This window comes from Musa acuminata, chromosome BXJ3-2 (genome assembly GCF_036884655.1).
Source record: "Musa acuminata AAA Group cultivar baxijiao chromosome BXJ3-2, Cavendish_Baxijiao_AAA, whole genome shotgun sequence".
NCBI classification, from domain to species: domain Eukaryota; kingdom Viridiplantae; phylum Streptophyta; class Magnoliopsida; order Zingiberales; family Musaceae; genus Musa; species Musa acuminata.
In genome coordinates this window covers 16,822,555-16,846,857 of record NC_088350.1, presented here as the reverse complement: position 1 = coordinate 16,846,857, position 24,303 = coordinate 16,822,555, and the positions used below count along the sequence as shown (strand labels likewise).

Below are 24,303 nucleotides of genomic sequence, written 5' to 3'. Positions count from 1 at the left end.
TCCCTCGAGAGTATATCATCGAATCAGACTCATCTTGTAACAATGGTGTTGACTTAACCGAACATCATGGTTGGTCGAGTCCCTCGAGACCATGGTGATTCGGAGGCCGAATAGGACGGGAATCACTACAAGAAGTTGTGATCGACAAGAGTTGCCTACCTTTTGGGCTTTGTGTGATTGGTCGAGTCCCTCGAGGTTATACTAAGATGCTGATTGGATCTCAATCCCCACTAAAAGTCTACCAAAGACTTTCGTTTTACATGCTGAGGGTGTCGTGTGACTCACTAGTAAAATAGTAGGAGCAGATTAAGATATAAGTCAATATCTTGATTGTTTATTTTTATAAAATCTACATGTTATTTATTTTTGCTACATCTTTATTTTCAGAAAATATTGCTTTCAAATCCCTTATATGGCATACTTGATGTCAACTACCTCATTGGTCCGAATTATACGGATTGACTCCATAACTTGAGAATTATTCTCAAGGCAGAGAAAATCGCGTACGTCCTTGATACAGTAATGCCTACGCCCGAGGAAGGGGCAAGTGAGGATAAGATCGCTCGCTACGTGAAGTACATAGATGACTCCACTCTTGCTCAGTGTTACATGTTGGGCTCCATGACTCCTATGTTACAGAGATAACATGAAAAGATAGATGTCAGATCCATTCTCCTATATGTCTGTAAATAGTTTGAGGAATAGGGAAGGACTCAGTGATATGAGATATTCAAGAGTCTCTTCTGCACTAGGATGACTAAGGAAACATCGGTTCAAAACCATGTCCTAAAGATGATTGAGAGGATAGAGAAACTCATAAGTCTAGGAATGGTCCTAGAGTATAGCCTATGTGTGGATCTTGTGCTTCAGTCCTTACCGGATTCCTTTTCACAGTTCATAATGAATTTTAATATGAACAAGCTTAAGGTAACTCTCCCTAAGCTCCTCAATATATTGAGAAGGCAAAGAGTACTATCAAGAAAGAGAAGTCAGTTCTCTATACTGGTGAGACCAGAAAGAAAAGGAAAGTAGAAAAGTCCCTTAAGAAGGGCAAGGGCAAGGGCAAACCAGGTAAAGCAAAGGTTGCTAAGAAAAATCCAGCAAAGAACTGCTAGTCATAAGTGCCCAGCAAGCCAATCACGTGAGTGATGGCACGTGTGACTTGATACAGAATCTTTTTGCTTATTATATTTTGGCATATATCACTTTATAACTATTGCATAAATGCATATATATTGTGATGTCCTTGGATTTGTGCAATGGGAATCGGATCGTGATGAGATCACGATAATGAGATCGATTCACCTTTAAACACATATCCTAAATAATCCCGGTCATAGGTTACTCGAGAGGGACATCGTGATAACTGGATAGACTGGTGTGCTGTATACCCGTCCATATGATGGATGCAGCTGGTCTCATAGCTGCTCGTGTAGGGACACTAGGGATACAGTACAGGTGCTCATTGGAGAATGAGTTCACTGATTGATCCGCTTACGGAATGCTGGATGGTTGATGATGCCTTATTGTCAGACAACGATTCCGTAGTCCTAGTGGTGTATCTGGTTCTTAGACTTGAGACACCAAGGATGTCCTGTATGAGTGCTCCACTCTTTGATACCAGACTTATAGGTTTGGCTATTCCCAGATCTAGTACAGCTGGTCATTGGGAGTGGTAGTCGACCTTACGAGGGCTATTGAGTGTCGATAGAGGATCATCCACTCTCGGTATCATGAGAGGAATATCCCATGTGTTCTTGCTCAGACAAATCCCTGGCCAGGGTCATTCGGGTTGAGAGAGAAAGAGTTCTCCGGGAGAATCCGATTAGAGCGAGACTCGAGTAGAAACCGTATGGGTCTGACAGCACCATGCTCGATATACGGTCTCTGGGATATTAGATGGATGAGGGACTATAGGTACATGGTAACTGAGGACAGACAGGTCCAATGGATTGGATTCCCCTGTATCGTCTGGGGACTACGGCGTAGTGGCCTAGTACTTCCGTAGTCGATGAGTCGAGTGAATTATTACAGAGATAATAATTCACTGAGTTAGAAGGAGTTCTGACAGGTATGACTCACGGCCAGCTCGATATTGGGCCTAGAGGGTCACACACATATGGTAGGCATTGCGATGAGTAGAGGTTCGGATATGAGATATCCGACGGAGCCCTTGTCTTATTGGATGCAGATCCAATACCCACTAGGGAAAGGACCCATTAGGGTTTTGACACGGGATCTCTATAAATAGGAGGGATTCACAGCCTCATAGGCTAGAGTCTTTGCTTGCCCTTCCTATTCTCCTCTCCCTCTCCACCTCAGACCTGGAGTTTTGAGGAGCGTCGTCGCAACCCTGCTGTGTGGATCACCGCTAGAGAGGAGGACGCTTGACCTCCTTCACCCTCTCCTAAGGATCTGCAAGGAAACAGGGATATACGATCTCCCTAGGTAACACAATCTCTATACGCAGTTTTGTGTTTTTGCGGATTTTGCGCACCAATCTTCGCACGACGATGAACATCTTTTTGGGAATCAGGGATTTTTGTTTTCTTGTTCTTCCGCTGCGCATATGATGTCGCCCCCCTATGATTTCCCAACAGTGGTATCAGAGCCAGGTTGTTCGTGCGAATGATTGGTTTTGAACTGCGTGTATTGTGTTTAGGAAGAATTTTGACGTCAAAATCGTTGACGCAAAAGCAAGGAAGGGCAACAACAGTTGCTGCCCTCGATCTGCATGCCTGCAGCCACCTGCAGCGGCAGCCGCAGCCGCAGCCAGGCAGCACAGCGCCGGCGCATGCGCAAGCGCTGTGCCTGCAGCAGCTGGCCGGCGGCCTGCTTGCAGCAGGCTTGCTGCCGGCGGGGCTGGCAACCCACGGGCAGAGGCGCCGCAGGGCAGCGGCGCCTACCGCCGAAAGGAAGCGGCGCCTGCCGCCGCAGGGCAGCGACGCGCGACGCCTGCCGCCGCAGGGCAACGACGCGCGACGCCTGCCGCCGCAGGACAGCGACGCGCGACGCCTGCCGCCGCTGCTCCCGCGGGCGAAACCCCCCCCCACAGGGGCGGCCGCCCGGCGGGACAGCACCGCCTGCGGAGGCAGCAGCGCCCGAAGAGGGCGCCCACCCGCAGCGGCATCGCCGCCAGCGAGCGTGCCGCCTGCAGGCGAGGGCAGCGCCCTCGCCCCGCCGCACAGGCCGCCGCCGGCAGGGTGGCGGCGGCGGCAGCAGCGAAAAGGGGAAAGGGTATTAGGGTTTTCTGCGCAAAAGATAGTTTTGCCCCTCGGAATTTGAGAAATTCCAGTTTCTGTCTTTTGTCCAAATTACGAAAATACCCTTAGGAATTGAGAAATTCCCTATATATCCCTGATTTCAGAAAATATTAATTAATTAAAAGGTTTAGTTGATTATTAATTTTATTATTATCTAGTAGTCCTACATGATGATGATTATTTATACATGTGATGTATGATGAGTGGACGGATGATCATGGACCGTGTGATGTGTGTACTTGTGATTATTATTATTGAGGTCTGCGAACCTCCATTATATTTCTCGTTTATTGTCGGGCCTGCGTGCCTATGATTAAGTTGTAATCACATGAGGAGGCGCAGCGGGAGCGTGGAAGCCATAGCGGGACCCACGAGACGGACGATCGTGATGCATGGAGATGCATCAAGATGTCGACGGAACCAACGAGGACGAGATGGACGATCACAAGGCATGGAGATGCACCGTTGCACACATAGATCTTGATGTGAGTGATTAGGCCTACTGGCTCGGGCCTAATCATATTAGGTTGTGGTCCATGATCATCTGGTGTGATTGCTTATACACATACTAGATATGTATATATATTTGCATGCGATGTAGATATATAATAAATATGTATATGTGTGACATGTCATATTAGGAGACCAAATCATAGAAACATCTCTCGATAATATTAAGTCGGTAAACGTGAGGCAATTAGATTGACCCACGTGGCCTTCCATCGTTATGAGTAGGAACCGAATCCCGGTGTAGGTTGAGTTGGTCGAGTCCCTCGAGACTCACCTATATCGCGATTCGCTATCTTGCTTACGACATAGAGATGTCACCGGTGACCTGAGGGCATGATATGCTTGGTCGAGTCCCTCGAGGGTATATCATCAAATCAGACTCATCTTGTAACGAAGGTGTTGACTTAACCGAGCATCATGGTTGGTCGAGTCCCTCGAGGCCATGGTGATTCGGAGGCCGAACAGGACGGGAATCACAAGGAGTTGTGATCGGCAAGAGTTGTCTACCTTTTAGGCTTAGTGTGATTGGTCGAGTCCCTCGAGGTTACACTAAGACGCTGATTGGATCCTGATCCCCACTAGAAGTCTGCCAGAGACTTCCGTTTCACGTGCTGAGGGTGTCGTGTGACTCGTTAGTAAAATAGTGGGAGCATATTAAGATAGAAGTCCATATCTTGATAGTTTATTTCTTGCAAAATCTGCATGTTATTCATTTTTGCTACATCTTTATTTTCAGAAAATGTCGCTTTCAAATCCCTTACGTGGCATACTTGATGTCAACCGCCTCACTGGTCCAAATTATACGGATTGGCTCCGTAACTTGAGAATTGTTCTCACAGCGGAGAAAATCGTGTACGTCCTTGATACAGTGATGCCTACGCCCGAAGAAGGGGCAAGCGAGGATGAGATCGCTCGCTACGTGAAGTACATTGATGACTCCACTCTTGCTCAGTGCTATATGTTGGGCTCTATGACTCCAGAGTTACAGAGACAACATGAAAAGATGGATGCCAGATCCATTCTCCTACATGTCCGTAAATTGTTTGAGGAACAGGGAAGGACTCAACGATATGAGATATCCAAGAGCCTTTTCCGCACTAGGATGACTGAGGGGACACCGGTTCAGAACCATGTCCTAAAGATGATTGAGTGGATAGAGAAACTCACAGGTCTAGGAATGGTCCTAGAGGATAACTTGTGTGTGGACATTGTGCTTCAGTCCCTACCAGATTCCTTTTCACAGTTCATAATGAACTTTAATATGAACAAGCTTGAGGTGACTCTCCCAGAGCTCCTCAATATGTTGAGGGAGGCAGAGAGTACTATTAAGAAAGAGAAGCCAGTTCTCTACACTGGTGAGACCAGAAAGAAAAGGAAAGCATAAAGGTCCCTTAAGAAGGGAAAGGGCAAGGGCAAACAAGGTAAAGCAAAGGTTGCTAAGAAAGACCCAACAAAGGACAAAGGCCAGTGCTTCCACTGTGGTAAAGATGGGCACTGGAAGAGAAACTGCAAAGAGTACCTTGCAGAAAGGGCGAAACAAAAGCTTGATGAAGCTTCAGGTACATTCATGATCGGTCTCCATTTGTCAGACTCTTATGATAACACATGGGTATTAGATACCGGTAGTGCTTATCATATATGTAATTCGTTGCAGGTTCTGGCAAGGCCTAGGAGACTAGAGAGAGGCGAGATGGACCTCAAGATGGGTAATGGAGCAAAAGTTGCTGTTTTAGCTGTTGGCGAGGTCGCCCTACATCTGCCTAGTGGAGCTTTTATTGCATTAGATGCATGTTATTTTGTTCCTTCTATTATCAAAAACATTATCTCCATTTCATGTTTAACAGTTAGTGGATATAAATTTGTTTTTGAGAACAATGGTTGTTCGATATTATTAGATGATAAGATCATCACGAAAGGAACATTGCATAATGGTTTATTTATGTTAGACACCACTCCACATATCATGAATATAAATATGTCCAAAAGGAAACGAGATGAGTTGAACAGTGCATACCTGTGGCATTGTAGGCTAGGTCACATCCATGAAAGAAGGATTCAAAAGTTACTAAATGATGGATATCTAGATCCATTCGACTATGTGTCATATGCAACTTGTGAGCCTTGCATTCGTGGAAAACTGACCAACTCTCCATTTAGTGGAACTGGAGAGAGAGCCACTGAGTTGTTGGAACTCATACATAGTGATGTATGTGGACCCATGTCAACTCATGCCATTGGAGGTTACTCCTACTTCATTACATTTACTGATGATTTCTCAAGGTATGGATATGTGTACTTAATGAAGTACAAGTCCGAGGCCTTTGAGAAATTCAAAGAGTATAAGAATGAGGTGGAGAACCAGACTGGAAAGAGTATCAAAACTCTTCGATCAGATCGAGGAGGTGAGTACTTAAGTACAGAGTTTACTCACTTCCTCAAGGACCATGGGATATTATCCCAATGGACACCTCCTTATACACCTCAGCTCAATGGTGTCTCTGAAAGGAGAAATCGTACATTATTATGGTACGGTCCATGATGAGTTTCGCTGACCTACCCATCTCATTCTGGGGATATGCCCTAGAAACCGCAGCTTACCTTCTGAACAGAGTTCCAACTAAGTCGGTGGTGTCTACACCATATGAGATATGGAAAGGGAAGAAGCCTGATCTTAAAGTAGTTAAGATTTGGGGCTGCTCTGCCCATGTTAAAAGACACAACCCCGATAAGTTAGAATCAAGGACAGGGCGATGTAAATTTGTGGGATACCCCAAGGAAACTTGTGGGTATTACTTCTATCATCTCGAGGACCAAAAGGTCTTTGTAGCTAAGAGAGCAGTGTTCCTTGAGAAGGAACACATTCTTGACGGAGATAGTGAGAGAATGATAGAATTGAGCGAGGTTGGAGAACCAAGCTCAAGCACCACTCTACAGCCTGAGTCTGTTCAGGTATCTAATACACAAGTTTCAACTTTACGCAGGTCTGATAGAGTATCCCATCCTCCTGAGAGATATGTGGGACATATTAGAGCAGAGGATGTAGAGGATATTGATCCTCAGACCTACGAGGAGGCTATTATGAGTATAGACTCCGGGAAGTGGAAAGAAGCCATGAATTCTGAGATGGATTCTATGTACTCCAATAAGGTTTGGAACCTAGTTGATGCACCCGAAGGTATTGTACCCATCGGTTGCAAGTGGATCTTTAAGAAAAAGATCAGAGTAGATGGAAAGGTAGAGACCTATAAAGCAAGGCTAGTGGCTAAGGGGTATCGTCAAAGGCAAGGTGTTGACTACGACGAAACTTTCTCACCCGTAGCAATGCTAAAATCCATCAGAATTCTATTGGCTATTGCAGCACACTATGATTATGAGATCTGGCAGATGGATGTGAAAACCGCATTCCTCAACGGGAACCTGGAGGAGGAGGTGTATATGATGCAACCTGAGGGATTCGTGTCCAAGAACTGCCCAGATAAGGTGTGTAGGTTGCTTAGATCCATTTATGGACTAAAGCAAGCTTCCCGAAGTTGGAACATAAGATTTGATGAGGCAATCAGATCTTATGACTTCGTTAAGAACGAAGATGAGCCTTGTGTATACAGAAAGGTAAGTGGGAGCGCTATTAGCTTTTTGGTGTTATATGTGGATGACATCCTCATCATTGGGAATGACATAGGAATGCTATCCACAATAAAGGCTTGGTTATCTAGACACTTCTCCATGAAGGACTTAGGAGAAGCATCTTATATCTTGGGGATTAGAATCTATAGAGATAGATCCAAAAGGATGCTTGGCTTGTCCCAGTCCAGGTACATAGAAACTATTGTCAAAAGGTTTGGCATGGAAAATTCCAAAAGAGGTCTCATACCGATGAGACATGGGATATCGCTTTCTACGAGTATGTCCCCAAAGACTCCAGAAGAAAGGGCGAACATGGATATGATACCTTATGCCTCAGCAATAGGGTCTATCATGTATGCCATGCTATGTACTAGGCCTGATATAGCGCATGCTCTGAGTGTCACGAGCAGGTATCAGGCGGATCCAGGCTTGGAGCACTGGAAAGCAGTAAAGTGTATCCTTAAGTACTTGAGAAGGACTAAGGATCTTTTTCTAGTATATGGAGGTAATAGCCTTAAGGTTGAAGGCTACACTGACTCAAGTTTTCAGTCTGATGTCGATGATAGCAAGTCGAATTCAGGGTATGTGTACACCTTGAATGGAGGAGCAGTGTGCTGGAAGAGTTCCAAGCAAGATACCACTGATAACTCGACCATAGAGGCGGAGTACATTGCTGCATTAGATGCAGCAAAGGAGGGAGTCTGGATGAAGAAGTTTATCACAGATTTGGGAGTCGTGCCGAGTAACGAGGAGCCGACTTCCTTATAATGCGACAACTACGGGGCGATTACTTAAATAAGGGAACCCGGGTCTCATTAGAAGTGTTCTGAGGAGGTTCCAACTTATCAGAGAGATCGTAACCCGAGGAGATGTAGTAGTGGAAAGAGTTTCATCCGAAGATAACATTGCAGATCCACTTACAAAGCCATTGTCTCAGATTGTCTTTGAGCGTCACAGGGGTCTGATGGGGATCAGACACATAGGTGATTGGCTTTAGGTCAAGTGGGAGATTGCTAGTCATAAGTGCCCAGCAAGCCAATCACGTGAGTGATGGCACGTGTGACTTGATACAGAATCTTTTTGCTTATTATATTTTGGCATATATCACTTTATAACTATTGCATAAATGCATATATATTGTGATGTCCTTGGATTTGTGCAATGGGAATCGGATCGTGATGAGATCACGATAATGAGATCGATTCACCTTTAAACACATATCCTAAATAATCCCGGTCATAGGTTACTCGAGAGGGACATCGTGATAACTGGATAGACTGGTGTGCTGTATACCCGTCCATATGATGGATGCAGCTGGTCTCATAGCTGCTCGTGTAGGGACACTAGGGATATAGTACAGGTGCTCATTGGAGAATGAGTTCACTGATTGATCCGCTTACGGAATGCTGGATGGTTGATGATGCCTTATTGTCAGACAACGATTCCGTAGTCCTAGTGGTGTATCTGGTTCTTAGACTTGAGACACCAAGGATGTCCTGTATGAGTGCTCCACTCTTTGATACCAGACTTATAGGTTTGGCTATTCCCAGATCTAGTACAGCTGGTCATTGGGAGTGGTAGTCGACCTTACGAGGGCTATTGAGTGTCGATAGAGGATCATCCACTCTCGGTATCATGAGAGGAATATCCCATGTGTTCTTGCTCAGACAAATCCCTGGCCAGGGTCATTCGGGTTGAGAGAGAAAGAGTTCTCCGGGAGAATCCGATTAGAGCGAGACTCGAGTAGAAACCGTATGGGTCTGACAGCACCATGCTCGATATACGGTCTCTGGGATATTAGATGGATGAGGGACTATAGGTACATGGTAACTGAGGACAGACAGGTCCAATGGATTGGATTCCCCTGTATCGTCTGGGGACTACGGCGTAGTGGCCTAGTACTTCCGTAGTCGATGAGTCGAGTGAATTATTACAGAGATAATAATTCACTGAGTTAGAAGGAGTTCTGACAGGTATGACTCACGGCCAGCTCGATATTGGGCCTAGAGGGTCACACACATATGGTAGGCATTGCGATGAGTAGAGGTTCGGATATGAGATATCCGACGGAGCCCTTGTCTTATTGGATGCAGATCCAATACCCACTAGGGAAAGGACCCATTAGGGTTTTGACACGGGATCTCTATAAATAGGAGGGATTCACAGCCTCATAGGCTAGAGTCTTTGCTTGCCCTTCCTATTCTCCTCTCCCTCTCCACCTCAGACCTGGAGTTTTGAGGAGCGTCGTCGCAACCCTGCTGTGTGGATCACCGCTAGAGAGGAGGACGCTTGACCTCCTTCACCCTCTCCTAAGGATCTGCAAGGAAACAGGGATATACGATCTCCCTAGGTAACACAATCTCTATACGCAGTTTTGTGTTTTTGCGGATTTTGCGCACCAATCTTCGCACGACGATGAACATCTTTTTGGGAATCGGGGATTTTTGTTTTCTTGTTCTTCCGCTGCGCATATGATGTCGCCCCCCTATGATTTCCCAACAAGAACAAAGGTCAGTGCTTCCACTACGGCAAAGATGGGCACTAGAAGAGGAATTATAAAGAATACCTTATAGAGAGGGCGAAATAGAAGCTTGAAGAAGCTTCAGATACATTCATGATCAATCTCTAATTGTTAGATTTTTGTGATAGTGCAATGGTATTGGATATCGGTATTGCTTATCCCATCTGCAATTTGTTGTAGATTTTGGCAAAGCCGAGGAGATTAACGAGAGAAACATTGCATAATGGTTTATTTATGCTCGACACTATTCCACATATCATGAATGTAAGTGTGTCTAAGAGGATATGAGATGAGATGAACAATGCATACTTGTGACATTGTAGGCTAGGTCACATCCATAAGGGAGGGATTCAAAAGTTGCTAAAGGATGAATATCTAGATCCATTCGACTATGAGTCATATACAACTTGCGAGCCTTGCCATCATGGAAAACTGACCAACTCTCCATTTAGTGGAACTGGAGAGAGAGCCACTGAGCTACTAGAACTTATACTTAGTGATGTATGTGGACCCATGTCAACTTATGTCATTGGTGGTTACTCCTATTTCATTAGCTTTATTGATGATTTCTCAAGTTATGAATATATGTACTTAATAAAGTACAAGTCCGAGGCTTTTGAGAAATTTAGAGAGTATAAGAATAAAGTGGAGAATCAGACTGGAAAGAGTATCAAAACTCTTCGATCAAATCGAGGAGGTGAGTACTTGATTATAGAGTTTACCCAATTCCTCAAGGACCATGAGATTCTATCACAATGGATACCTCCTTATACATATCAGCTTAATGGTGTATTTGAAAGGAGGAATCATACATTGTTAGACATGGTACGGTCCATGATGAGTTTCGCTGACCTATCTATCTCATTCTGGGGATATGCCATAGAGACTATAGCTTACCTTTTGAATAGAGTTTCATCTAAGTCGGTAGTGTCTACACCATATGAGATATGGAAAGAGAAGAAACATAATCTTAAGGTTATTAAGATTTGGGCTGCCCTACCCACGTTAAAAGACAACCCCGAAAAGTTAGAATCGAGAACGGAGCGATGCAAGTTCATGGGATACCCCAAGGAAACTTGTGGGTATTATTTCTATCATCCCGAGGACCAAAAGGTCTTTGTAGTCTAGAAAGCAATATTCCTTGAGAAAGAACACATTCTTGGTAGAGATAGTGGGAGCATGATAGAGTTGAGCGGGGTTAGAGAACCTAGCTCAAGCAACACTCCACAGCTCGAGTCTGTTCAGGTACCTAGCACACAAGTTCCAACTTTACATATATCCGACAGAGTATCTCATCCTCCTGAGAGATATGTGGGACATATTGGAGGAGAGGATGTTGAGGATATTGATCCTTAGACCTACGATGAGGCTATTGTGAGCATAGACTCCGGGAAATGGCAAGAAGCCATGAATTTTGAGATGGATTCCATGTACTCCAACAAGGTTTGGAACCTAGTTGATGCACTCGAGGGTATTGTACCCATCGGTTGCAAGTGGATCTTCAAGAAGAAGATCGGAGTAGATGGAAATATAGAGACCTATAAAGCAAGGTTAGTGGCTAAGGGGTATCGTCAAAGGCAAGGTGTCGACTATGATGAAACCTTCTCACCCGTAGCAATGCTAAAATCTATCCAAATTCTATTGGCTATTACAGCACACTATGATTATGAGATCTGGCAGATGGATGTAAAAATTACATTCCTCAATATCAACCTCGAGGAGGAGGTATATATGATACAGCATGAGGGATTCATGTTTAAGGACTACCCAGATAAGGTGTGCAGGTTGCTTAGGTCCATTTATGGACTAAAGTAAGCTTTCCGAATTTGGAACATAAGATTTGATGAGGCAATCAGATCTTATAACTTTGTTAAGAATAAAGATGAGCCTTGTGTGTACAGGAAGGTAAGTGTGAGCACTATCACCTTCTTGGTATTATATGTGGATGACATCCTGATCATAAGGAATGATATAGGAATGCTATCCATAATAAAGGCTTAGTTATCTAAACACTTCTCCATGAAAGACTTAGGGGAAGTATCCTATATCTTGGGGATTCATATTTATAGAGATAGATCTGAGAGGATGCTTGGCTTGTCCCAGTCTAGGTATATAAACACTATTGTCAAAATGCTTGACATGGAAAATTTCAAGAGAGGTCTCATACCGATGAGACATGGGATATCGTTTTACATGAGTTTATCCTTAAAGACTCCTGAAGAAAGGATAAACATGGATAGGATACCTTATGCCTTAGTGATAGGGTCTATCATGTATGTCATGCTATGTACCAGGCCTGATATAGCGTATACTCTGAGTGTCACAAGCAAGTATCAAGCAGATTTTAGCTTAGAGCACTGAAACGTAGTAAAGTGTATCCTTAACTACTTGAGAAGGACTAAGGATCTTTTACTGGTATATGAAGGTAATATCCTCAGGATTGATGGCTATATAGACTCAAGTTTCTAGTCCGATATCGATGATAGCAAGTTGAATTTGGGGTATATATACACCCTGAATGGAGGAGTTGTATGTTGGAAGAGTTCCAAGTAAGATACTACTGCTGGCTCGACCAAAGAGGCAGAGTATATTGCTATAGTAGAGGCAGCAAAGGAGGGAGTCTAGATGAAGAAGTTAATCACAGATCTGGGAGTCGTGCCGGGTAACGAGAGGCTGATTCCCTTATATTGCGACAATAAAGTGGCGGTTACTCAAATAATGGAACCCGAGACTCATCAGAAGTATTCTGAGAAGGTTCCAGCTTATTAGAGAGGTCGTGGAATGAGGAGATGTAGTAGTGGAAAGAGTTTCATCTGAAGATAACATTGCAGATCCACTAACAAAGTCGTTGTCTAAGATTGTCTTTGAGCATCATAGGGGTCTGATGGGGATCAAACACATAGGTGATTGACTTTAGGTCAAGTGGGAGATTGCTAGTCATAAGTGCCCTGCAAGCCAATCATGTGAATGATGACACGTATGACTTGACACATAGTCTTTTTTTTCTTATTATTATTTAGTATTTTATCACTATTTATTATCTATTGCTTGAATATATTGTAATGTCCATGGATCTATACAATGAAAATCGGATCGTGATGAGATCACGATAATGAGACTAATTCACCTTTAAACATAAATCCTAAATAATCCTAGTTATAGGTTACTCGAGAGGGACATTGAGATAATCGGACAGACTAGTGTGCTGTATACCCATCTATATGATGGATGCAGCTGGTCTCATAGCTGCTCGTGTGGAGACACTAGGGATATAGTACAAGTACTCATTGGAGAATGAGTTCTTTGATTGATTTGCTTACGGAATGCTAGATGGTTGATGATGCCTTATTGTCAGATAGCGAGTCCGTAGTCCTAGTGGTGTATTTGGTCCTTAGACTTAAGACACCAAGGATGTCTTGTATGAGTATTCCATTTTTTGATATCGAAATTATAGGTCTGGAGGTTCCAAATCTAGTACAACCAGTCATCGAGAGTGGTAGCCAACTTTATGAGGACTATTGAGTGTCGATAGAGGATCATCCACTCTCGGTGTCATGAGAGGAATATCTCATGAGTTCTTACTCAAATAAATCCCTAGCCATGGTCATTCGATTGAGAGAGAAAGAGTTCTTCGGGAGAATCCGATTAGAGCGAGACTCGATTAGAAATCATATGGGTCTGACAACACCATGCCCGGTATACAATCTCTAGGATACTAGATGGATGAGGGACTATAGGTATATGGTAACTGAGGACAAACATGTTTAATGGATTAGATTCTTTTGTATCGTTTGGGAACTACAGTGTAGTGGCCTAGTACGTCTGTAGTCGATAAGTCTAGTGAATTATTATGGAGATAATAATTCACTGAGTCAGAAAAAGTTCTGATAGGTATGACTCACGTCCAACTCGATATTGGGCCTAGAGGGTCACACACATATAGTAGGCATTGCGATGAGTAGAGGTTCGGATATGAGATATCTGTCGGAGCCCCTATCTTATTGGCTATCTAATATGCCCCTGAATTATTGGATTCTATAGATGAGATCTGCCTAGTAGAGTTATTATTGCATTGGATATATGCTATTTTGTTCCTTCTATTATCAAAAATATTATTTTCATTTCGTGTTTAACAATTAATGGATATAAATAAGTTTTTGAGAATAATGGTTATTCAATATTATTAGATGATGAGATCATCACAATAGAAATATTGCATAATAGTTTATTTATGCTAAACACTGCTCCACATATCATGAATGTAAGTGTGTCCAAGAGGAAATAAGATGAGATAAACAATGCATATCTATGGCATTGTAGGCTAGGTCACATCCATGAGGGAAGGATTCAAAAGTTGCTAAAGGATAAATATCTAGATTCATTCGACTATGAGTCATATATAACTTGCGAGCCTTGTCTTTGTAGAAAATTGACCAACTCTCCATTTAATGAAACTAGAGAGAGAGAGCTACTGAGTTGCTAGAACTCATACATAGTGATGTATATGGTCCCATATCAACTTATGTCATAGGTGGTTACTCCTACTTCATTACTTTTACTGATGATTTCTCAAGGTATTGACATATGTACTTGATAAAGTATAAGTCTGAGGCTTTCAAGAAATTCAAAGAGTATAAGAATAAAGTAGAGAACTAGACTGGAAAGAGTATCAAGACTCTTTGATCAGATCGAGGAGGTGAGTACTTGAGTATAGAGTTCACCTAATTCCTCAAGGATCATGAGATTCTATCCCAATAGACACCTCCTTATACACCTCAACTCAATGGTGTATCTGAAAGGATGAATCGTATACTGTTAGACATGGTGCGGTCCATGATTAGCTTCACCGATCTACCTATCTCATTCTGGGGATATGCCCTAGAGACCATAGCATACCTTTTGAACAAATTTCCAACTAAGTCGGTAGCATCTATACCATATGAGATATGGAAAGGAAAGAAGCCCGTTCTTAAGGTTGTTAAGATTTAGGGCTGCCCTGCCCACGTTAAAAGACATAACCTCGATAAGTTGAAATCCAGGATGAAGTGGTGTAAGTTCATGGGATACCCCAAGGAAACTTGTGGGTATTATTTCTATCACCTTGAGGACCAAAAGATCTTTGTGGAAAAGAGAGCGGTGTTCCTAAAGAAGAAACACATTCTTAGCAGAGACAATGAGAGTGTGATAGAGTTGAGCGAGGTTGGAGAACCTAGCTCAAGCACTACTCCACAACTCGAGTCTGTTTAGGTACCTAGCACACAAGTTCCAACTTTATATATGTTTGGCAAAATATCTCATCCTCTTGAGAGATATGTGGGACATATTAGAGGAAAGGATGTTGAGGATATTGATCCTTAGATATACGAGGATGCTACTATAAGTATAGACTCTGGAAAGTGGCAAGATGCTATGAATTCTAAGATGGACTCCCTGTACTCCAATAAGGTTTGGAACTCAGTTGATGCACTCGAGGGTATTGTACTCATTGGTTGCAAGTGGATCTTCAAGAAGAAGATAGGAGTAGATGGAAAGGTAGAGACTTATAAAGCAAGGCTAGTGGCTAAGGCGTATCATCAAATGCAAGGTATTGACTATGACGAAACCTTCTCACCCATAGCCATGCTAAAATCCTTTTGAATTCTATTAGCTATTGTTGTTACGCCCCCTAAATTTAATCGTCATTCAGGAGATATGAACCTAATACAAAATTGATAATATTATAATTCAACAAATAATCCAAGATCCAAACACACATTTAAGGCCACTAAGAAAATATTTAAGTCAAAATTTACCTCTATAATCCACAATTCACAAAACCTGTGCAGTTTATAATCATACCATCATATCACGTAATAATTCATAAGATCCAAAGCTAACTCAATTAAACCATAACTACATCATGAATCCAACAGCATGGGAATCTATACAATCACAAACTCAACTTGTACCACATGTTTATATCATTACACAATTTAAACTTAATATTCCCAAAATCCCGATATGAAAGGTACTTTTCAAATATTTATAAGACACAATAATCTAGAGTTGTCATTGATATTTCATTACACACAAAGGAACTTATACAACATCAACCTATCAAGTACGAAAGATTTACCCCAAAACCTTCTAGCTTTCTACTGCCTCAACCCAATTTACACATTTTAGCGAGCGATAAGCTAAAATGTGGTTTCATCATCAAAATACGAGATTCAACAACTGTAAACCTGTTATCATTACTATTGATAGTGGAAGTTTAAGGTGAGCTACGGTCCCGTAGTTTTTCCCGTATTAGGTTTTACATGTTAAAAATTTGATTTATTGCTTTATTGTTTATACTGTTTTGGTTAATATGTGCTTTTGATAATAAATTAGTATTTTGGTAAGGAACTCGATACACAAAAGAAAGAGTTATTCTGCTTTAATATGTTTTTGCCAACACTAATCTCTTTACAAAGAAAAAGTCATTTTCACTCTAAATAAATATTACATGATGATGAGTATTAATTTATCTTATTATACACTCTTATCTTAGTTTTTAAAGATTGCTAACTAGTTTAGTTGATAAAAAGAATTTGAATATTTTATAAAATATAATAAATTTAATTATGATTTTATTATTATTATTTTATAAAAAAAACTTGTTGATTGTCATTGTCACAATCTAAAAGCATATGCAAATAACATAAATCACTTAACCAGTTTCTATTATAGAAAAGAATTTATCGAGTTAGGTAATTTTTTTTTTTTACCAAGAGAGTAAATAGTGAAGATAATATTTGATAAAAAAAAATTCTTATCAATAATTAACGTATTCACTAACTAAGTTAGCTAATATTTTTATTTAATATTTAATTAATCTTAATAAAATTAACTTGCTTTTATGGAAAGCTTATCAAGTGGCTTAGTAAAATCTTGAATTAAATTTCACTTGTATTATTTTTATATTTTATAATAAAATATTTTTATTATCATGTCATATTACTACATATATGCAAATAACATAAACTAACCTAATGACTCTCCGATATAGAAAAGTTTCATGCATATTTGGAGAATTCGGTAATCACAAATTTAAGACGGGTATATTCGTCAATACGTAGCAGTGGTCGCAGTGGCCTGCGCCGCCAAGGCAATGATTGGATTGAGAGAAGCGACAAAAATCCGCACCACCTAGCCTGAACTATACCCACCTATAAGGGGACCACCTGCTTCTCCCTGCTCACGTCTTCGGGCCCTACCGCCACTTGTGACACCACGCGTGTATTCTCTGTGCGTCACCTTCGCTAGCTTTAGACCCAGAGGATCGAACGGATAAGATTCACTGGAGATCAGAGATCAGCGAATCGAGGCCGTAAACTGTGTCATCGCGGAATCCTGGGCACGGGTTCGGGTGTGCAGTCGGCGGGAGACGTTGGAAGGGTACGCGATTCGGGAAAAGGACCGACGGAGGGGGCGTTGATGTCCGTGTGCAATTGGCGTTTGGAAAGCGCCAGGTGAGAGAGATCAGATCATTCGATATGGTCATCCGTGGGCATAGAATTCTTATTTTGCTTGTGTTCGTCCGATTTGATGTTCTCAAAGGTGGCCAAGGATTTTTAGCTCTGAAAAGAGGTAGATTATAGGAGGCGGTCATCTGTGGGAAGATTTTTGTTTCTTTCATTGATTCCGATGGGAAAGACGAGATCTTGCTGATCGTTAGTGGAATATTGGCAAAAGAGATTCCATTTTTGTGTGTTTTGGTTCAGAAGATTGATTCTGAGAGCGGTATCCGGTTTCGCAGATATGGCTATGCTTTTTAATCTTCTCTCTTATTGGCTTTGGGGAAGAAAAGGTCGTCAATCTCCCGAGCAATCACTGAGTTCTTCGTCTGATTACCTCACGGGGTACAGGGATCCCGATTCTTTGAAGATTGCAGCAGGTAACGTGCCTCAGATCCGATCGAATTCGGGACGAACCGAGAGGAAGTCGCTTAGCCGGGAGCAGCAGCGAGTTGATAAGGAGTACGACGCAGTCCTTGTCCATTCACGTGGGGAATGCATGGGTGATTTTGATGATCCGGATTGGGCGATTGGGTGGTTGGAACCGCATGCATCCGAGTTCCGGTCTGAGAGCGAGACGGAGAACGGCTTTGCCGTCTTGGTCCCATGCTATACGCGAGGTTGCTACGCGCAGGTTGATTTCTCCAAGAAGCATGTTTTGGGTACTATTGGTCTCAACAACGATGATCATTCTGGTAAGAGGGGAATAGATTTTATCTTTATTTTACTGCATTTGCTCTCTTCTTCAACTTGTCCGAGAGGCTTGCATCTTTCACATGTTGATACAGCAGTTCAAGATTCATCATATCATTATGGATCATATGCTATGTTTATGTTATTATAATTAGTAATCTCATAATAATTTGATCCTCATTCCAAATATTTATTTGGAGTACCTTCATTTCACATCAGGAAATTAAAAAGTCTATATCTATGCCTTTAAGGCTTTCTGGATTAATGAAGGGAGAATATTTCGATAGAAAATTTATCGTAATTTCTCCAACGAAACTGTGGTAGTGCTGTTGGTATGCTACTTTTGACAAACCTTGATTGATACTACACAGCAAAACGTCTAAAGCTTTGCTTCAAAGACCGCTAGTTTCTAAGTATTGATTTTGGTTAATGTCTTCCTGCTTGACTGATCACTTTTGTAAGTTTTAAGTTTGAAGGCCTTGATAAGGGGGATTTTGTGTCTGTATGTCAGCGTGCTCATTCAGACAAATGCTGTTTTCAGAAATCCTTCATTATATTATGTTCTTTATATTTGCATTTTGTTTTTTCTTTGAGAAGAACCTAATAATACCAATTGCACTAGTCATGATTAAGCTATTCAGAATTTGGAACAGTCTTGGTTAATGGAAACGATTCATTCATGTTTTGCCTTGCTGATAATGATACAGATGACCACGAAGCTGGCCATGCTTTACAGTATTAACGAATACTGATTTGTAAGGCGAACGTTCTAGGAGTTGAGTTGTTTTCACTAATTCTTTAATGTTGAGGTGTATGTAAAATAGGCTATCTCCAGCCCATCAATAGCCAAACGTTTTCTTGCTCAGGTTAGATGATTCGTTATGGGCTTCTGTAATCTGCCTAATTATTATTGCTCTATAAAATATTGTAGTTCTTTGACTAATTTTAACTTTTCTAATTCTAGAACCGGAGTACTCCAAAGATTTTACAAGTTGCGCTGAGAAATTTTCTAAGATGCCAACTTAGTACATGGATTCTGAAATTTGTCTAAATATAACTTTTTAAACCTTTTAGCTATTAAACATTGGATAGGCAGTTAGGGTATCAATTGCTTCTGTATGATTTCTCAAGTTGGTTCAACACAATGTATTGTATGCACAAACAGAGGAACACAACCTTGTTTTTGCATTGCCAGATGTACTTGAATGTGCAGATAAAACCATCCACGTCGCTCCTCCACAACAAGTCCTTCCTCTCGTTAGACGGACCCCACATCTATGTTGAGTGGGCACCACAGGCATCTGACACTGCACATCCTAACAGGTGCAACAGATTTAGTTTAGGCCTTAGGGAACTCGTATGCTAGACACACTTACACATACAGGTATGCCTTTCATATCCTTGTGCTGTTGTGCATCAATTTAGTTAATTTGATTATGCTGTTAGACGCTTCACACATTGCATCATGAGGTCTTAGGTCTCGACTATTGACCACCTTGATGGAGATATTGTTCCTATCCTTACCTGATCACAGTGTCAGTCTAATTATGAGCACTTCCATGCAATCTCTGAGGCACCGAATTCTCACTTTCATTTATCTTCCTTGCTGGATTTTTCATGGACTAAACACAGAATTTCAGTACAGGAGAAGCACCATGCTTATAGTTTCTAAAAGTTCTTCAGTTTAGAGTTGTAGACCCACAATGTGCAAGTGGATCTAACTTAAGGAACTACATTTGAAAATGTCTTTTGATTTTTGCTGTTTCCCTTGAGTTGGTGTTACATAGTGCAAGCTCCATATTGTTTTGTACAGATCTATTTCTGTTTGTGTATTGTTTTGTATGTTATTGAAAGCAATATTTTGTTATTTTGTATTGTGCTGTTCACAGCTACTTCTTGTGGTCCTGTTTCTCTTCCAAAATTTTTCTCTTAAAAGCAATTCTGTGTTGTTGATCATCTAGAGCTTTTTTTTACCTTAAATTTTCAAAATTCAATTGCATGATAATGGTCTAAGTGGAGTTTTGCAGAAGATAAACTTGGCAGCACACTTTACCCATACCTTCTACCACAATTATTTTTTGGATATGATGCCTGCCCATGGTTTCTGTTGTTCTGTCTATCTGTTTTTCATATTGGAAACATGTATATTGTTCTTTGGGAAGATGAATTATACTTTTAAAATGTAATTTGATTTAAATTTTTATTATATGAAGTCATATTTATTATTTTATTTTGCAGAAGGCAAAAAGGATATCGAACAGTGGCTTGCAGAACAATTGTCAGCATGAAACAACTACAAGTAGGCTTGATCTTTATAGTGTTCAGTATAAACTGAAGATAAGAGGATATTGATACTTGAGATAAAAAAGGTGAAAAAAGAGAAAAATGATTAAATAATTAGAATAGGAGCTGTAGGATGTTTTGGTATTTAAACTTGTTGCTGAACTATCAGAGTGTATATTCAGAAACAAAAAATTCATTACAAGTTCAAGAGAAGTGAAAGTAAAGGAAGCAGCAAAGGCATGCAACCTCGATGGACATTCATAAATATTTCAGGACTACTTAAGTTGACAATATGGTTTTATTCATTCTTTGCTTTCTTTCCGCCTCAAAACAGAAACTTCTCTGCTGAACAATTCAATTGGGTGTCGTATTAATTATTTTTCTACAAATATTGAAGTCCAGGAAGCTTGAGACTCCTTGTGGCCCGTTAGACAGCATCTGGTCGATATCTTTGTAAAATCTGGAGCTATTTCAGTTGCATGGAATGGTGCTGAATGAATAGCATGAATTCTCATCTTTGTCTGGGGCTTAAGTTGATGAAATCTGCAGCTACATCTACAAATAAACCACACAAACTGGACTTTTGTCTCTGTTCTCTTTTCCTAATAGTTGCATATATGGAGGGAGGGAAGTTACACCTCATAAAAAATTAGTCAGCAATCTCTTTGTTTAAAATGATATCAATTAGCTGAGTCGAAGTATGGGTTGGTAAGTATGCTTTTGTCTCTTGAATTTTTACTTATATTATGTTCACAGTTTCTTTCTACTGTTCTCAATTGGCTACCAATGGGCTTGTAATAAATAGTCTACTGGCTACCAATTGGGACTTAATCTGTGGAGTAAAGCTATGGCCGAAGGAGTTGAGATGTTAAGAAGTGTATCCTTAGTCTTCATGGATTGCTGTCTCTCAACTTTTATTCAAGGTTTTATTGAGATACTGTTAATTTGGAAGGTTGGTTTCATGTGTAAGCTACTCATAGATTTGAGAATGACCTCAGTTCATGATCCTGATCTTTTGAAGCTAATTCCAATTTGATAAGCTATTGATGGACTGCTTTTGTCACTGGTGTGCTGTATCCTCTGTAACAATCCTGCAACAAACAAATAGGGATCAACGAAGAGAGACTTCTTATGGTATAGGAAGATACCAACAAGTAGGAGTGCAAATGTATATTAATAGTCAAGTATTTATTATGTGCAGATTATAACAACTCCTTGTACTGTTGTTCATAAATACATGAGCCATATGAACAGGACTTTGATGGATGCATAATACTCCCAAATAATGAAGGAGAAACCACATCACTCTCGAAAGGAGTAATATTCTCCTTTAATTATCACATTCTCTTATGTAAAATAATACATAAAAATTAGTACATGCATGCATAATCATCATCAATAACATCATGACATAGTTGGATATTCAATAATACATTCTCTCACTAACTGGTAGAGGGACATCACTTCATAAGATTACTTCTTTTATCTCACCATGGCTACTAGACAACGAGCTTATATCATACCTCAAAGTAGATAAAGTCATGTTTCTCTTAACGATTAATGAAAGATCTATTGTCTCTGACAACCTTTTGATCCATGAAGGAAATCGATATTTTAGTGTTAGACTTGCCCTATTTAGAAAATAATATTTTTATATACATCGTCATTATATATCACACGGTGCATGTATTTAAAAAATATATATAGACGATAAGATACTAATTATATAGAAAGAGTTAATTTGTCATATGATTATCAAGAGTATGAATTCATGCATAATATAAGATATGTGAGACATGGTATAATAGTAGTTGCACACCATGTGCTTTTATTGATAGAACAAAGAATGAAGTTGTAAAGGCAAAAAAGTATTCTCTTCCATTAGTTTTGATCCGATGTCGATTTATACGTATTGAGAGCAGCGAGATTTCTTCATACAGTTAGAAAAATATCATTTATTATACAGATGAGAAAATCTTATATGTTATCACCAATCCAACTTAAGATGGCTTACCAAATCATTTTATAATCATATCAATGGAACACAGTGGATTAATAAATATGTAAAACAACAAGAAAAATGTAATTTAAATTTAATCTCAACTCATACATATGCTCTTGGTTAACCATTCCATCAATATTTCAACGTGAATGGTCAGGATCTCAATTTTTTAATTCAAGATAATTCATCTTCAAGTATCAATGTTGGATTAATAGGATTCAATAACAATTACTTGACCATAATCTATCCTTAGTTTTTAGATATTGATGTGTCATTGGTTGAGATACCAGTCTTATCACATATTGATAGAACAATCACGATTAGATGATATTCATTTATAATCTAATAATATAATATTCTATCACAATTCAAATATCCAAAAGAACTTATGAATTAATTAGGGGTACTTTAACTATATTTTGTTGGGATTATTACCTACCATCAGCACAACTTTTCTATGCCATTGCTTCTAATTTGTATAGCATTTTATTACCATTAGAATCCGGATCTCATCGTAGTTATTCCAACACTAAACAAAACCGGTCCCGAAATCATTCTGTTAGGATCAAGTCGGCACTAAGAGGGGTGAAGTAGTGTAGTGGATAAAATCTTCATACGATAAAAACTTATTACAACGAAAATTATTTGTTTGACTCGTATAAGTTTACAGGTGAATAGAGAAGAAGGATCGGATAGTTTGTAATATAGTAAACAAAATAAGCAGTAAGGAAAGAATACACTAGAATTTATAGTGGTTCGATCGTTATGACCTACATCCACTCCTGATTCCTCTTTTGTCGAGGCCACAAGCATCCACTAGCGGTCTTCCTTTAATAGGTGAAGACCAACCACCTTCTTATAATTACATTCTCCTTTTAACAGGCTTAAGAGAGAACCTTTGCACCCCCTACTACCTCCTCTCTTAAACTTTAACTATATTTTGTTGAGATTATTACTTACAATCTTCGTACGATAAAAACTGATTACGACGAAAATCATTTGTTTGACTCGTATAAGTTTGCAAGTGAATAGAGAAGAGGGGATTGGATAGTTTGCAATGCAGTAAATAGAATAAGTAGTAAGAAAAAAACACACCAGAATTTTTAGTAGTTCGGTCGTTGTGACCTACATCCACTCTCGATTCCTCTTCCGTCGAGGCCACAAGCATCCACTAGCGATCTTCCTTTAATAGGCGAAGACCAGCCACTTTCTTATGTCTCTATTCTCCTTTTGACAAGCTTAGGAGAGAACCTTTACACCTATACTATCTCCTCTCTTAAACTTTACTAACACTTAGAGTTTGAGAGGAGTTCTCATAAAATTACAATAGCATTTTCTTCCTTTTTTGCTCTCAATTCTTGTGTATGTTAACTATGGATGAGAGGGGCATTTATAGGCCTCAAGTGGATTCAAACTTGGAGCCTAAAAATGTCTTATCCCCCATTTTCAAGATATAGCAGTACCACCACTTGTGCTAGGCGGTACCGTCGCCTAAACTATTGAATCTCATATTTTGATAATGAAACCAATTGATAAGTGTTTATGATTTGATCTGCGTTTTGAGTGATGTAGGATGCTTCGATCATGATGAGATAATTAAAATAGGAAGAATCATGTTGGGCCGGAAGAAAACATATTAGAAGATTGGACGTCGGGCTACAGGATTAGAAGGCTTTGATGATGAAACCAATTGATAAGTGTTTATGATTTGATCTGAATTTTGAGTGCCATAGGATGCTTCGATCAAGATGAGACAATTAAAATAGGAATAATCATGTTGGGCTGGAGGAAAACATGTTAGAAGATTGGATGTTGGGCCGCAAGATTGGTCGACGTATCGGTAGAAGGCTTCGTGCCATGGATTCGGGC

General features: G+C 40.3%; 1 protein-coding gene across 1 annotated transcript; it reads left to right on the top strand.

The window, feature by feature from the left end:
- Positions 1–17,307: 17,307 nt before the first annotated feature.
- On the top strand, positions 17,308–20,954 carry LOC108952113 (uncharacterized). The gene is made up of 2 exons (XM_065139119.1): positions 17,308–18,151; positions 20,388–20,954. Exons 1-2 carry the CDS (start codon positions 17,701–17,703, stop codon positions 20,435–20,437), a joined length of 501 nt encoding a protein of 166 aa, XP_064995191.1. The 5' UTR covers positions 17,308–17,700; the 3' UTR covers positions 20,438–20,954.
- The last annotated feature ends 3,349 nt before the right edge of the window (positions 20,955–24,303 follow it).

Bases quoted from the DNA above. Each gene is read 5' to 3' on its own strand.
- LOC108952113 (XM_065139119.1), top strand. From the start codon at position 17,701: ATGGCTATGCTTTTTAATCTTCTCTCTTATTGGCTTTGGGGAAGAAAA. The intron at 18,152-20,387 runs GTAAGAGGGGAA...TTTATTTTGCAG, and splicing joins CAACAACGATGATCATTCTG to AAGGCAAAAAGGATATCGAA.